This window comes from Mustela nivalis (assembly GCF_964662115.1).
Source record: "Mustela nivalis genome assembly, chromosome: 12".
NCBI classification, from domain to species: Eukaryota; Metazoa; Chordata; class Mammalia; order Carnivora; family Mustelidae; genus Mustela; species Mustela nivalis.
Window position 1 is genome coordinate 44,277,867 of NC_139031.1, and position 16,233 is coordinate 44,294,099.

General features: G+C 53.2%; 1 protein-coding gene and 1 long non-coding RNA gene across 2 annotated transcripts; one reads left to right on the forward strand and one right to left on the reverse strand.

Annotated features, from left to right (window-relative positions):
• Positions 1-1,849: 1,849 nt before the first annotated feature.
• GHRHR (growth hormone releasing hormone receptor) lies at positions 1,850-14,406 on the reverse strand. Its single transcript, XM_082692891.1, has 14 exons — positions 14,274-14,406; positions 12,013-12,115; positions 11,784-11,891; positions 11,143-11,240; positions 9,989-10,086; positions 9,166-9,298; positions 7,672-7,825; positions 7,350-7,410; positions 6,846-6,915; positions 6,075-6,166; positions 5,379-5,508; positions 4,752-4,793; positions 2,832-2,957; positions 1,850-1,927 (listed from the first exon to the last, which is right to left on the reverse strand). The coding sequence occupies exons 1-13, from the start codon at positions 14,328-14,330 to the stop codon at positions 2,832-2,834; spliced, it is 1,272 nt and encodes a 423-aa protein (XP_082549017.1). The 5' UTR covers positions 14,331-14,406; the 3' UTR covers positions 1,850-1,927.
• LOC309845224 lies at positions 9,178-15,816 on the forward strand. The gene is made up of 3 exons (XR_014301118.1): positions 9,178-9,250; positions 12,005-12,128; positions 15,755-15,816. It is a non-coding gene; the product is annotated as an uncharacterized lncRNA (long non-coding RNA).
• Positions 15,817-16,233: the final 417 nt, after the last annotated feature.

Genomic DNA, 16,233 nt, shown 5'->3' on the forward strand with positions numbered 1-16,233 from the left:
GAGGCTTTAACCTACTGAGCCACCCAGGTGCCCTGTAACTACTGATTTTTTAAAATTGGGAGCAAAACTGCAGCAATAGAAGATATGTCAAGTAGTTATTGGTTAAAGAAAGAATATTCACTTTATTGGGAGATAGTAATAATAATAATTCACATATTGTAAATGTCACCCTTTTCAACTATACAATTCAGTGGTTTCTAGTGAATTCTAGAACATTTCATCACCCCTGAAAGAAACCCTGTAGCCACTGGGGGAGGAGGTGTCAGTCCCCATTTTCCCCTTCTCCAGCCCCTGAAAACCTCGAACCTACTTTCTGTCTCTACAGATTTGCCTATTCTGGACATTTCACATAAATGGAATCCTACCATATGTAGCCTTCTGTGCCTAGCTTCTTTGAGTCCATCCATCCAGCACATGTCCATACTTTGTTCCATTCTATTACAGAAAAATATTCCATATTATGGATCTGTGTCATTTTGTTTATCCATCCGCCAGCTGAGGGATATTTGAGTTTCTGTCTTCTGGCAATGAGCCATACCACTGCTGGGATGTAGTACTCATGCACCACTTTTCGTACAGACAGAGGTTTTCCATGCTCCTGCCTATGTGTCTTGGAGTGGATTTGCTGGGTCCTATGGCAACGCAACGTAGGACTTTTTGAGGGACTATCAGACTTTCTGCCAAACCAACTGTATCACTTTACATCCCCACCAGCAACGTAGAAGAATTCCAATTTTCTCCACAACCTGGCCAATGCTTGTTGCTCTCTATTTTTTCATTTCAGCCATCCTGGTGGGCCGAATCAATATCTCATTGTGGTTTTGATTCGCAGTTTCCCAAAGACTAATGACCGTCAGCATCTTTTTATGTGTTTACTGGCCAGTAAACACATAAACACAGTGTATGTTTGTTTGAAGCATAAAAAATACAAATTTATAAATACAGTATGATCTCAAGATGGTTCAGAAATGCAGAGAAAAATAAATCTTTCAGAAGATATATCAAAATATCAATAGTGACTGTCTTTGGGTAATGAGATTATGGCTGATTTTTATTCCTTTTTAAATTCTGGCTACGTCTCTCGATGCCCTGCAATGAATATGAATTCCCTGAGGAATTCAATTCCCTGAGGCTAAAGGAAAGTTCTTAGACTGTAGTCACACCTTGACATTTATCTGACCAAGAAGGTGCTGGGTAGTCGGATATCGTGGCCAACGATGTGACCCTGGGTTTCATCTGGCTGAGTCTCCCTGCACTGAAACCCTCATGCCTGGGAGGAAGGAGGGTGTGCATCAGAGCAAGAATGTCAGGGAAGACTGGAAGTCTTCCTGGAGGCCAGAGAATGGAGCTGAGCTTTTGCACCACAGATTGCTGTGGGCTGACCAAGGACGGGAGCGATATTATCCTGACCTGCAGAGTCCATTTCTGCCTGTTCTCTGCACTCAAATCTCCCATCAGTCTACAAACACATTCCCAGGGACAGCACCCAGGTCTCATTCTCCTCCCTGCCGCCAAGGAAGAGAGTGGGGGAAGGGCTGACCCTTCAGATGCATTACTTCCTGGGCCTTCCACCAAGTGGGGGGGGGGGGGCAGCAGAAAGTAGGCTATGAGCACAGGAAGGTACACAATGGAGAGAACCTGAGGGAAAGGCCTAGAATTGGGACATCTCCGAGACGGAGAAAAATAGGGAAAGGGACCTGAGTGGATTTCCAGAAGAACAAACCCAAAAGGCTAACGGGCAGGCAAGAGAAGCTCACACTCATTAGTTATCAGAGAAATGCAAATTGAAACAACAATGAGATGTCACTTTACACCCATTTGACTTGCAAACATTAAAAAGCTGGGTAATGCCAAGTGTTGGTGGAGCTGCCGGTGGGAGTGCAGGTTTTGCGGAGCATTCTGGAGCGCAATCTGGCGGTACCTGATCCTGGAAGAAAAGGCATACGTGATGACCGGGCACTTTTGTTCCCGGGGCTGTGTCCCGGAGAAAGTCTCACTTGCACAGGTGCATGAGGGGACAAGCTTGTGAATATTCACCTACAGGGGAGAGGGGGAGACGGGAGCGGTCAGACGTGGGCGATGACACCATGTGGCACCATATGGCAGTCAAAACAAGGGACCAGATGAGCACACGGCAACACGGGTGGATGTCTTCAAAGCAGAGTGCCGACGGGAAAATGTTAGAAGCAGAATGAAGCATATAACCGACAAAATTTATGCAACTCGAAAGTGCAGACACACACAAAATACTACGTATTTTGCAAAAACACACAGAAACAAAAATATTCACATGAAACACGTGGGGACGCTTGCCTGTGGGAGGAGAGGGATGGGACTGGAGATAGAGACAAAAAGAGAACCCGTTTTAAGAATAAATTAAACAAGAGGATTCTTGCGCAGACTAACAATGGGGACGAAATGGATGGCGGAATGATAAAGGCGCATCCGCACCAGAGATCTAAATCAAGGCTGCAGGTCCCGCCCCTGTGGCGGCGCAGGTGTCCACTCAAGCTCTGTATCTATTCATTTACAAGTTTATTGGCTCCTCTGGCCTTGAGCTATGGCCCAAACTCCAGGAGGAGGAACAGGAGAATAGAGACAGAGCAACCAGGGACGTCAGAAGTAGACACACAGGGGCCGAGGGTCAGGTGCAGAACAGGTGCAGGACAGGGTGAAAGGTTTGCCCCGGCACAGAGCAAGGCAGCAGCTGGGATGGAGGCGTGGCCTGAGGGTTCTCAGGGTGCCCATCCCTCTTGGTCCTGCAGAGGGCCGTGAGCCCATTGCAGCTGCCCAAGTCCCGGCGTGCTCTCCAGTCGCGTGATGTGGCTAACCTAGCAGACAGATGTCAACGCCTTCACCCCAGAGCGAGAAGGCGTTGTCCACTTGGTGTGGGTCCTCCGGGCTGGTAGAAGCTCAAGGTCATGGCCGCGCCACCTCCGTAAGATCTCGGTCTTTACCTCCAGGGGCAAGGGAGAGGATGTTAGGAAGGTCCCACTGCTACTTCTGTACTCCACCCCAGGGGGACTGAGGGTCTAGGGAGAGACGACGCAGGAGAAACAGAGAGACACCGACTCCTGGGAGAGGAGAAGCCAAGACTGACCAGAGCCATCACTAAGCTTTATCTCTGAAAGACACGACCTCCTCCTTCCTGTGAGCATTCCTGGCCAATCCCTTTAGCTCTTTACTCTAGTTTTTAGCACTACCTTTGTATGAGTCCAGTTAAAGACATTTTCTAGGGGTGTTTTCTTCTGTTTCTGGCCAACTAGCCCCACTGTCCTCCCTGAGTGGCCTCCCACCCCCTGCTCTGGGATTCAGTCCTGCCCTGCCCACTTAACTAAATGATGGCCACTGGGAACCTGTCCAGAGGATATGACCTAAAGGGCGAAAAGATGGAATCCCATCTAAGGAGCTGAGGTAAGGGGACTGGGATTCCTGAAAGAAAAACAGCTAGGTTGGGAGGGAGGACAGGGGGGCAGGGAAATATGAACTGAGACATCTCCAAGGTGCTATTGGGGTCAAAGGGAGCTGAGAGGCTGTGACACACACCCCCACCACCACCACCAACAGAGCCGAACTTGGGCTGTAGTAAAAGATAAAAGGGAGACAGATTTCTGTTCAAAGTAAAGGTGAGCTTCCCCTCATAGAGGCTTAATAACAGAAGAGGTATTTTTGAGTAGTAAGCTCCCCATCACCAGAGGTATGTAACTATTTGGTATCCAATAGGATTTCCCAGGACAGATTCTTTCACAGCTCTCCTTGGAAGCCTCTTTCCCACAGCTAGGGCTGTTCCCCACTCTTGTCACTGTCCACAGGACTCAAGAGCCACTACAACAAATACCAAAGTCCTGTGTCTGCACCCAGACACCAGATAAGGCTGTGTGAGGCTCAGGGAGGCTGCAGTGGGAGTAAAGAGTCAGCGGGGTGGGAGCCAGTCAGGGAGGGACAGAGGTGGCAGGAGAGGGGCGAGCTCCATTCCACAGCTGGCAGAGGGCACGTGCATCTCCAGCGGATCAGAGCCCATGGCAAATCCATGCTGCCCGAGGAACCCGTCACTCTGCCATGCACACAGCTGCAGGGCATGGGGTGTAGGGCACTGAGATAAATTCTCCTGCCTTTCCCACAGAGCTAGTCTGTCCTAAGGGAGAAATGCAAGGTGCCTCTTGGGTGGGATGTTTTCCTTTTCCACTCTCTGCCATCTTGCATATCTCTACAAGCATATCAGCACCATCGATGTAGTCATGGGTGTGTCCTCCTCTGGTTGGTCTCTTCTCTTCATCAGTCCCTCCCTTCCAGGTGCTTTCTCTCAGGATCCCTGGCTCTGTTCTTCATCATCCTCCCTGCTGCTGCACCAGACTCTGTTTTCCTCATCCCCTTTATGTCTGCCTCTGACTCTCAATTCTGTTGTCTCTGTTTTCTCTGTCTCTCCCAGAGCCGGCTCGTTCCCTCCTCCACTCTCCCTTTTGTTCGGTTTTAGGAACACAGAGTTGGGGGATCCTTTTAGACCATCCCTGGTCCTGAATGGATAGTATATTTGGTCCAACCCAGAGGAGGAATGGATAAAGGACATTAACATGAAGCAATCAGGTTCAGCTTGATCTAGAAACTCAGGACAAACTAAGCTTCCCAAACGATCACAAGAGTCAAGATTTGGATTGAGCTGGGATTTGCAGGGTCTGGGAAGAAGATGAGTGGCCTTAGTTCTGGCAGGAGAGGAGACTCAAGGACTAAGAATAGCCAGCAGAGTTATATACCTCTTGGTTGAGGAAGCAATACAGGACAGCAACGATGAAGCCCTGCAGGGCCAAAGAGAAAGGACTACATCAGAATATGATGGCCTGGCCACAAGATGTCCACAATCCTTCTACTATATTTTCCTCCACCCACCCCCAGGATGTGGCCTGGGCCAGGTCTTTGGGGAAAGGGAAGGAGGTGCGTTCATCTTACTACATGCCAGGCACGCTGTCTCGTGTAGTCATTGTGGAACGCCTGCTAAAGCTATTTCTCTGATTTTCCTATTAAGCACAGATCCTGGCACATAATAGGTGCTCAGGAAATGTTGGATAGACAGATAAGTGTATGAGAGATGCATGGGTGGATGATGAATGGATAGATGAATGAATAAGTGAGTGATAGATGCATGCGTAAAGAGGTACGTGGCTGGCTGGCTGGATGGATGGATGGATAGATGGATGGATGGCGAAATGGATGAGTAGATGGGCTCAGGGGAAGTTGAATGAATAGAGAGATGGATGGATGAAAGAAAGAATAACCAAGCCTGATAACACTTAACCTACCATGAACTCAGCCATACCAGTGGGCAGCACTGCCTCCCTCCTGCCCAAGGACTTGGTAGAAAGAGTCCCTGTGGGGTTCCTCACCTGGAAGGAGCCCAGTCCCAACTCCAGGGGAAGGCGGATGCTCAGGCCCACACTGTCGGGCAGAAAGTTGAAGATGACATAGTGAACTCCAAACAGCGGGATAAGGAGAAGCGTGGATTTAGAGAGACGCCTGCAGGAGAAGACAAGCCCTAGGCACCCAAGGCTGGGATTAGAAACTCCCACATGCCTCCTGCTCACTCCCACTTCCCTTCAGTTCCCCATATAGACTCTCTGCATCAGGTACCCTGGAGAACACCAGCCTCCCCAAACACAGTGTGGTGCAATGCAGGGCTTCCTTACTTTGGGGCCATGAATCTTGCTGTTCTTGCTGCCAAATGCTCCATTTATTCAACATCTACACATAAAAGTCTATTTCAAAGACCACCTCCTCCAGGAAGTCTTCCCTAATCATACCTCATTCCCCTCGCTCCATCTAGAAAAGTTTTCCTTCCGCGGGATCCCACAGAAATGGACCTGACCACTCATCAGTCCATTTGGCCTGGTAACTGGATACTTGGAGCCTGATCCTCCCCACACTGTGATCTCCCAGAGGGCAGGGACCAGATCTGTTCTCTCTCTCTGGAAGCTTAGGTAGGACCACAGTCCTGGATAGTGAATGAAATGGAACTACACTGACTCCCACTCCAGTTATGGCCCCAGGGTCCCCAAAGGCACTCATGTGTACCCACACATTACCAGTACTGAGACTCGGCACGGAGGCTGCCCTGAGCCGGCTCCAGCTTCCTCAGCAGGACACAGATAATATTGAGAAAAAGCCCAAAATTCACCTGGAAATAGAAGTGCAGGAAGGTGAAAGGCAAGAGTCAGGGGGTGGCCCCGGTGGCCTGGGATAGGACCTCTTTGAGGATTAGAAATCCTAAATCCTTGAGACACAGGGGTGTGCAGGGGGAGGGATGTTCAGGTTGTTAATCCAGAACTTGCATCCTAGGTCCCCCTCCCTCTCCAGCCCGGGAATAAAGGGCTGGGGGGAGGGTCAGAACTTGTCATCCTGCCTCCATCGCCTCCCAGGTCTACTCTGACAAAGTAGGTGTCTGTCCTTTTGATAATATTGGAGGCAATGCACACATTCCCTGAGACCCTGCAAACCAGCCCAGGTGACCTGGTTTGCAGCATGGGGGCAGGCAGTCGGCTCAGCTACCGCCCTCCTTCTGCTCCCCACACTAGCCTCGCTGCAGTGGGACATGACCTACAGTCAGGCACTGAATTCATCAGGACTCCGCGCGAGAAGGAGCCTGAGTGCTGTGGAGACCACCCCCACCCCACCCCACCCTGGCGCCCAGTTTCACCAACACTGAGGTCCAGAGAGGGCCGCTCAGACAAGCCTGCAGAGCAGGGCTAAAGAGCCCAGGTATCCTGACTCCCAGCATGGAGTCATGTTTCCTGTCGGACAGCCACCTCCACTGACCCAGGGAGCAGAAAGCAGAGAGCGTGGCCTGAGGGACTGACCCCAACAGAGAGGACGATTGGCCCTTTGATGATCCACCAGTAAGGAGAGCTGTCATCCAGGTCCCAGCACCTAGGGAGAAGACAAGCCAGAACTGATGGGGGGGTACCAAAAATGTCTGCCCAGTCTGATCTCCTCTCCCAGCCAGTTGGGACCCCTTCCAAAGGGACACGGCAATCCTTGTTGGGCTAACCCCCTCTCTCTCCACCTAACTGCTTCTTGCTGGCCCCAGAACCTCCCCTTGTTCTAGGAGGCCCTATTTAGTGTGTTCCCAAACCCCACCTCTCCCTGAGCCCAGCACCCCGAGCATCTGAGGCCCCCTCCCACCCCGGGTCCTGCCTTCCACACTACCCACAATGACCTTCCCATCTTGCACCCAAGCCTGGGTGTTCCCTGAAGGCAGGGCCAGAGTCTCCTCCTCTTCTCCCCAGATTGGAGGACCACCACACTGCCGGTTGGTCCAGCCCATACCCAACACAGTGGGATGTGGTTCCCCCCAGACTCACGCCACATCCTCGAAGACCACTTTGCAACACACCCACATGGCAGTGAAGAGCAGGGGAATCCCTGTGGGGGTCCAGAGGAGACACAGTAAGGGGTCTGCGTCCTTGGCTCAGAGACTTGCGCCTACCTGCTGCCACCACTGCAGGCTACATGGGGCACCGGGAAGGTGGGACCAGGAAGCCAGAGAAGTAACCAGCTGCTGTTCCTTCCCTGCTCTGGGTCTTGCGTCACCATCAGTGAGCAAAAGGGACCTTTGGTTGAGCTCCCTGTGCATCCCCAGCCCTCCCCTAGCCCTACAGGGCCCCACCCAGCCTCGGCACTCACCCCAGCCAGCAAGAACCAGCCACCAGAAGGCTCTCCTTGTGCTGTGCGACTTGGAGACCAAGAGGTGGGTCAGGTATGCAGCTTCTACCAAGAGCCAGCTGAAGTTGGTCATGGTGGCAAAATGGGAGGTGGCCACGGAGACCTTACATAGAACCTGTGGGTTGGGGTGTGGCTTTTTTGGAGCTGGACATCCACTGGAGTCCCTACTCCACTCAGGCCCCTCCCCCTCAGGCTGTCCCAGAGGGGCCGTGATAGTTTAATGTGGTGGTTAACCGCACAGACTTGTGATCTGAGTTCACACCTAGCCTGCATTAGCTAGATAACCTCTTCTGACCTCGCGTTCTTGACTGTCAAAGGAAATACTCCCAATTCCTATCAAATGCCTCATCATGAGGACGAGATGGAAACGCTGCGTAGGGATTGCTACTATTTGCTCTTTTCGTCAGTCCTTCCTGACCTCACATCACAGCCACAGAGCTGTGGGTATGGAGCTCCGTTCATTCCTGCAAACGTATGGGCCCTCACACGGCCTTCACTCGTTCAGCGTGGGACTCGCTCATCTGTCAGGGGCGAGGAGAGCACCACCCCTGAGCTCAGGCAGCCTGAGCTTGGACCCAGGCCCACACACATATAAATGGAACTAAAATGAAAACATACCCAGGAAATAAAAGGTGGTAATATATGCAATGAAGCATTTAGAGCAGTGTCACTTGGAAGTGCTCAGTTCATATCATTATTACTAGCTTTTCTTTCATTCGTTCATTAAGGTCATTGTGGGTTTGTCCCTCTGCGTATCTGTCCATTTCCTGCACAGTTAGTGTTCCTGGGGGGTGCGGGGCCTCCACGCTATCCCCAATGGCCTTGGATTTTTATTCTCCTGTTTCTCCTACCTTCCTGTCCTGCTGTGACCTCTCTGGTCCTTGGACATGCTTCATGTGTTCCCATCTGTGAGAGTCTATTCACCCCGGCCCCTCCGTTGAATGTGTCTCCCCTCCCCTTCACCCCTCCCAGCTCCAGAACCATCTCCTCCCTGAAGCCCAGTTCTCAACACCCCCTGCCCCACTCGGTGGTCCCATAATCAGGTGCATTCTGCCACCACCACCAAGGCCCCTTGGATGCTTCTTGAGGGAGGGACCCAGCTCCACCTCACCCCGCACATACCCACACCCAGCCACAGACAGGCTGGCACACGAAGGCAGGGAGGGAATGCAGAGACTGCTGGGGTGAATACAGGCCAGGTCAGAGTATGGAATAAGAAATGGAAAGGGGAACATGGAACTCCGGGAAGGACATAAATGGGCCCCACAGTCCAAGAAATAGCATGGGGATTTAGGACCTGACTCTGTGGAGGGGCGGTGTTTCCTGCTCTGTTATTAGCAATTGTAGAGCCCCAGGGTCAGCCCACAGGATTGGGCGGGCTGGCGGGGTGGGGCACATCTCTATTTCTCACATGGCCTTCCTTCCCCACCCACCCCGGGGCCTTCCAGTTGTTACAGTGGAGAAGCTGCAGTGGTCTGTGTTCTCCCCGTGGAAGAGGGTGGCGTCCTTCAGGAACACAGCGCCCGCCTTGAGGATAAAGGTGACAAACAGCTGAATGTGGATGTAGTTCCGGGGACAGTGGAGCCTCCTGGAGGAGCAGGGAGGGAGGAGGGTGAGCGTGGTGGGAAGCAGACTTGACTGACTTGAGCCACACTGGGCGGCACTTGGAGTGGCCGTGCGGGACAGCTGACCAACCACTGCCCCGGGCTCAGCACTGGGGAGAGGACAGAGAGGACCAGTCCCTCCCTTCAGGGGCTCCGAGTCAGGGGACAGAGGCAGAAAGGGCAGGATTCCACCCAGGGGAGCCCCCTCGGTGCTCAGAGAGATGAGGCACAGCCCCGTGAGACAGACAATAGCACAAGCCCTGTTTTGGGGCTCAGACTCTAAAGCTGGAGGGCCTCCAGAGGGGCAACGATCAAAGGGCTGGAAGAGTCAAGAAGGGTTTCGGCGGGGGGAGGGGAAAAGGATTCTTGAAGCAGTTGGGAGCTGGGTTTCGGATTTTAACAGATACCAATATATCAAGAACAAAGCAACTGGGCATTCCAAGCAAATAGAGTAAGTTCCACATGAAAAACGGTATAGAAATGGCAGTGAGTCCCGGATGGGCTTTCCAAGGGGTGGAAAGGGGACATGCAGGGGGAAGGAAAGGAAAAGCCAGGAAGGGCCATGGTGCCTAGATCTGGGAACCTCCTGGATATCCAGGCAAGGAATCAGGCTTAGTGCTGCGGGCAATGGGGAGGCAGGGAAGGTTCTCGAGCAGGCAAAGAGGATGGCAAACCTGAGAGCAACCAGGATGGCAATGGCCACAAGGAGGGCCACGACGGAGATGCTATGGCCCAGGGTATAGATGATCTTCACCGTGGAGAAGAAGGATTTCTGGCAAGATAGAGACAGAGGAAGTCTCAGCAACTGCACTTTCGGGGAAGGGGAGGCTTGATGACCAAGCAGGTGAAGGCTCTCAGTTCTACCCCCAGAGCACCCCATCTGGGGGGCAGGGGCACCTGTGGGAACTGGAGCAAGCTCCCTCAGGAACAGAAGTGTTTGTTTACAGCCTGTCTTGCACCTGACCTGCTGGTGGGCAGAAGCGGAGGGGTGGAGGGGGGCGGGTGAAGGGGAGTGGCCCGGGAGTGAGACAGTTGACTCTCACTGTTACTGGGGCCGGACAGGCAGCAGAGAAACTACTGTTTCATTTATTCATGCATTGGTATGTTCTTCATTCACTGAGGAATGAGAAAAGCTCAAGAGGAGCTGGGGCTTGTTTACTGAATCCTACTTGCTTACTGTCTTGGGCACACCACATGCCCCGAAGTAAGGGGGCAGCCAGCAACAGCCACAGGGAAAAGTGGAAAAGATGGAGATGGATGGGGTAGCCCGAGGGAGGGGATCGGGACCCCTGAGGGGTGTAGGCAATCACCACCTGTGTCTGTCTTCCCTTCTGAAAAATGGTCAGACTCAGGCCTTGCCTTGCAGGGCTGAGGGGAAAGAGGTATGGGACTGTGGGTACCAAAGCACCTTGCAGAGGCCCTGCTCAATTCGGAAGTGTGGGCCATGTACACCACTCCATGGACTGAGGACTGGAGAAGGGAAGGAGTGTGCCCAGGACCACTACGAGCCTCTGTTTCCCTGGAACCGCTCAAAGCTCCTGCCCTGGGGTCCTGAGCACAGAGAGGGCACGCCAAGGAGACGGCAGCCAGCACACCTCCCACACTGCCCTCTGCCTCCTCTCTTTCCCAGCACCGTGGCTCATGAAGCACCCCTACGCAATTAGCAAAAGACCATGGCCCTCTCTCTTCTAGATACTGCCATCTTCTGGAAACTTCTGCAATTAATATTCCAACCTGCTAGTTACAGTGGGAACGGTAACCCCTCCATTGTGTGGCCCACCATCCCTACAAATATTCATGGTGACTCTTGCTCCAAGAAGCCTCTTACCTCCTCCATCAGCAGCTCTAGGGGCACAGGGCAGGCCACGGGGTAAGGTGGGAAGGGCTCGGACCAGCCTGTGATAGTGCAATCCCTCTTCACGACCCCTGGAAGGCAGGCAGAGGTGGGAACCGAGAACAGGTTATCCCTCCTTCTCTCTCCAGCGTGGGTTGGGGAGTCATGGACCATCCAGAGTCTGCAGACAGCTCCTCCCAGTGGCAGAGGCGGGGGTGGCCTTCTCTCCATGGACCTGGGTTCCAGGAGCAAGCCTTCCTCACTCCCCCCACTCGGCCACTGGTAGCATGGGAATAGTCAGACAGACCCTCCTCCCCTCCACCCCATAGGTAGCCCTCCTGCTAACACCCACAGAACATTCCCTTGGGGTCAGGCCCTGGGTCCTGCACTTCCACGCTCTCCTCACCAATCCTCACCCCCTCTGAGGGTAAAGTTCTTATTTTCCCCAGGTCACAGGTCAGGAAGCTGAGCGTTTGGAGGTTGAGTGACTAGCCCAACGACACATGGGAAGATGGGAAGTTGGTGTTCAAATCCAGATCTACTGCCCCCAAAGCCAGGGAGGCACCTGCATATTCTGGCATCACCAGATGAAACCACCTCTCCTCCCCACTCACCTCCACACCCGGAACCCTCACCTGGCTCTGAGCTGAAGTGAGAGAAGAAATCAGGGCAAGAGAGAGTCACCCACTCGCCAGAGGCCCCCGTCGGCCAGCACAGCAGCCCATCCCACATCCTGGGGCAGCCTGCAGAGAGAGATGGAAGCACAGCAGACTCAGGGGTCCAGGCCCTTCCAGCATGGGGAGGGATTTGGCTGGAGGAGATAAAGGAATCTAGAAGTCCCTCCCTCTCTCCCCAGCGCCATACCCAGCGTGGTGTTGGGCATCCATTCTGCCGCTTGCTGACATGACCTCTCATCCTCTCTCAGTTGGGTGATGAAGTCGCACTCTGGGTGCACCTGGCCGGATACCTGCAGGAAGGAGGTAAGGGGATTGGCCAAGCTGATCGGCGGCTCCTTCTGGGTTCTCTGATCCCTAAGACCTTAGAAGAGAGACAAAGCCTGATGCCTTTCTGCGCCCTTGCTCCTAAGCACAGGGCCTGGCTCCCAGTACTGGCAAGGGTACTTGTGGAGGAGGGAAAGGAGGAAGGAAGGAAGAAGGAAGGACGGAAGGAAGGGGGGGGGCGTGAGGAGGGAGAAAGAAAAGAAAGATGGGCATTTGGACAGGTGATTCCCAATTTCATCTCTTGGGAGTAAGTTCTGAGACACGTTGAACTCGAGTCTTCTGAAGATCTCCTGGAGCTGGCTGAGCCCACGACCTGTCTGTGCCGGGCCTTTCCTCCGTCCCTGCTCTCCTAAGCCCGTTCTGCACTCCTGCTCCCTGGATGCAATCCTGCACAAAGGACCTTGGTAGGCAGAACAATGCCCTCGTACACGCAACAATGTCTACGTCCTAATCCCTGAAAACTGAATATGCTCTCTGGCAGGGCCAGAGGGATTTTGCAGCTGGGATTAAGGTAACGATCTTTTGATGGGGAGTTTATCCTAGATTATCTGGGTGAACAGGAGGTCCTTCTAAGAAGGAGGCAGGAATGTCTGAGCCAGATAAGGAGGCGTGAAGGAGTCCGAGGGAAGGTAGGGGGAGGTAAGGGTTGAGGGGGGAAGAGAGAGAGAGCACACTTGGTTATGGTAGGGTGCACCCAGATGTGAGGAAGGAGACCCCCTCACTGCAGAAGGGAAGGCAATACAAGTTACCTGTATGGCCAAAAAGGGGTGGGGGGAGGCAAAACAGGTGAAGGAGAATGGGAGCTCCAGGCTTCCAGGTATGGAATGAATAAGGAACAGGGAAGAAAGTTACAGCCCAGGGAATAAAGTCAAATAAAGCATTGTAGGTGATAGATGGGAGCCACACTTGTGGAGAGCACAGCATGACACATCAGCTTGTCAAATCACTATCTGGTACACCTGAAACTAATGTAACAAGGTGTGTCAACTCTGCTGAAATTACAAAAAAAAAAAAAAGAAAGAAAGAAAGAAAAGAAGGAGGAGGAGAGATTTATTAAGCACCCTATGCCCAGCCCTTGACAAATCAGATCCCACTCAATGCACAATAGCCCCAGTGAGCTGATATGATGTCCTTTATATAAGAGACAAGTTGGGCTCAGGAAAGGTGGGGGATTTGCCCAGGCCACACAACTAGTTTCCCTGGCACCAGATTCTAGCCCCAAGGCTGTGCACCTAGGGGCAGGTGCTGCCGGGCGCTTGACAGGCCTGGCGGCCATGGGCACACACACACACACACGCACGCACACACACAAGCCAGCAGAGGAAGGAGTCCTCAGTCTGTGTGCATTGAGCTTCCCACCCAGTACCCTGTACGTCCTGTCCTGGTCCCTGTGTCCCTTGCGGTAATTCCTGGAAAACATGCTGGGAAATTGCAGCACATGCTGGGAGGGCCCCTGTCCTGCACCCCACTCTCCGGCACATCAATTTGGCAAAAGCTCCTCCAGCCCCCAGCATGGGCATGGAGAAAGGAGCAGTTCCCCAAGTGCCAGCGGGGGAGCAGCTGTCCTCCACTCCCTGCGCAGGCCCACCTGGTCGCTGGCCACAGCCACTTAAGAGGCAGCAACCTGAGAAGAGTGTAGCTCCTGGGATGTGGGGGATGGGAAGGAGTCTGGAGATTTTGTGGAAGAATTAGGGACCTGTAGCTCAGAGAAGACTTGGGGGACACGAGACAGAGAAGAGAGGCCCTAACTGCCTCCCTGATTCAGAGTCTGTTTTGGGTGGACACAGTCTCTGTGGTCCCCCCGCCACCCAGGGGGGTCCAGAGAGGCCCTGGAGGGAAGCAACAGGGAGGCTAAGTCAGCTCAGCCCGGTTTCCTAGCAGAGCTCCCCAGAGCCAAGCAGCTGAGGTGGTGGTGGAGGAGGGGGAGGAGAAGAATGAGGGGATGGGGCAGGATTTCTCTGAGCCATGGTCAGTAGTCTGCTTAGTAGGAAGAAACTGCTGTGCTGGGGAAGAGGCAGTGGGGACCCCACCAGGCCCCAGCTGGACCCCCACCCCAATAAGCCCTGAGGCTCCCAGATCCCGAGCCCAGCGGGAGAGGCAGGAGGGTGTGTGTTGGCTACTCACAATTGGCCATGGGCTCAGCAAAAAGAGGATGCAGGCACCCCATGCCCTGCTGTCCATGGTGGGGCTCCGAGTTGGCTCCCTCAGCCAGCGTCCTCGTCCTCGCTGTAAGCTCCAACCCTCTTCCCTCCCCACAGTCCCCTGCTTTTGCCGCCACGCCGCTGCCCCTGGCTTCTGCCTACTCTGATGACTGTTTGCATAGGCAGAAGCCAGCAAAAGGGACAGAACCAGCTAAATATTCACAGGATTGCAGAACACGGTGCCCAGCTCAGCCCCAGCCCTCCAGTGGGCCTCCATGCCCCCATCCCCTCCCTCTTCTACTGTGTCCCTAAGTCTTCCCATGTGCCTGTCCTGACAGCAAGGGCTCAGAGATGTGAGAGCCACAGGACATTTCTTGCCCTGGCTGGTCAACATCCTTTTCCATTTCCTTCTCTGAGCCCAGCTTTCTGCCGGCCCACAGTGGAGAGAGCATCCCCCCACAAATGAAGGAGACTCAGAGAAGAAGACCTGGTCCCACCATCAGGGAGCCCCCAGTTTGGTTGGTGACCCGAGTCTCATCCACAGGGCTGCATGGTGGGGCCAGGGCTGTGGGGACACAGCAGGGATCGGGGCAGGTTGTCCGTGGGGGTTGCAGAGCAGGCATGACCTTAGAAAAAGAAACGAGATCACAAGCCCCTGCACGGGCCGGCCAAAAGTTGTCCTAGCAGCAGAGGCCCTACCAAAGCTGCTCCAGTGATTTTAGAACATTCAATTCCTGGTCACTTTTATTATAGTTTTAGACTTTAAAATGCGGAATCCCAGTTGACCAAGCTGAAGACAAGTCCCACCCAGATCTCATGCAGCCTTTGGGGCTTTGGAAGCACATGGTATCTTCCAGGGCCCTGGATGCTGCTGTCCCTGGTTAGCCCTGACGTTTTTGCGTAGGTCTGTAGTCCCAGAGCCTGGCAGGCTGGATGTGGGTGACAACAAGCTTGTTTACAGCCTGCCCCAAATCATGAATGATGAAGGCTCCACACGCCCGCCTCGTGGACAGTGAGGAGTCATTTTACATCAACAAGGATTTATTTTTCCATTTGTATTCATCGCCGACAGCGTTGAAGAAAAATATTTTGAAGAGAAAACATGAACCACCCACCCCAAGCCCCAGACCCCCTTCCCTCTCCCAAAGGTTTTCCTGCGGGTCACCCATGAATACAGTGCAAACGGGGCACACACACAGCTCAGCTCCTCTCCAGGGTGAAGCAGAGCTCCTGGAGAGGCAGGCCAAGGGAGGACTCACAGGTGGGAGAGCAGAGCACTGAGCAGGTGTGGTTTAAAGGGAAAGCTGGAACTTTCCATTCCCCAGCTATAAATGAGCAACAGTGCAAGGATACATACCACAATTAGCCCCTTGGTAATTAGTGTCAATGTCATTAGCATGAATGATGGTTAATAATGGATATTGACACTTAATAATCATTATCTAAAGTAATGGCTTTTCACAGGGAGTGATTTCATCCCCCACGGACTATTTGGCGATGCCTAGAGACAGTTTTCAGTACCCCAGCCAGAGATAACGGTGGCAAGGGCGGTGGCAAGGTGCTACGGGGGTATAACGGATTGAAACCAGAGACGCTGTCGGACAGCCTACAGTGCGCAGGACAGCAGCCCCCGTGACCATATGAAGAATTATCCGGTTTAAAAGGTCAGTGGAACTAAGGTTGAGAAGCCCTGCTCCAAGGATTCTCCAGGCCCATGGTCTTCCCAAAGAGACCAGGGTCACTGAACACCCCTCTCAACTACCTCTGTACCTACTCTAGTTCAAATTCTGCCTCCACCGCTGGCCAGCTGTGTGACCTTGGGTGGTCAGTTTTTTGAGCCTCAGTTTTCTGACTTGCCAGGGTAAGCAGACAAGAAAAGGCATATAAATTACCTCACAGAGAGCCTAGCTTACAGTGGACAATCATGAATGGTATTATGTAAT

Excerpts from the sequence above, each read along its gene's own strand:
- GHRHR (XM_082692891.1), bottom strand. The coding sequence starts at position 14,330 with ATGGACAGCAGGGCATGGGGTGCCTGCATCCTCTTTTTGCTGAGCCCA. Across the intron at positions 6,916-7,349 it reads GTGGTCTTCGAGGATGTGGC|GTGCTGGGACCTGGATGACA; the intron begins GTGAGTCTGGGG and ends TCTTCTCCCTAG. Across the intron at positions 2,958-4,751 it reads ATTGCTTCCTCAACCAAGAG|GTAAAGACCGAGATCTTACG; the intron begins GTATATAACTCT and ends TTGCCCCTGGAG.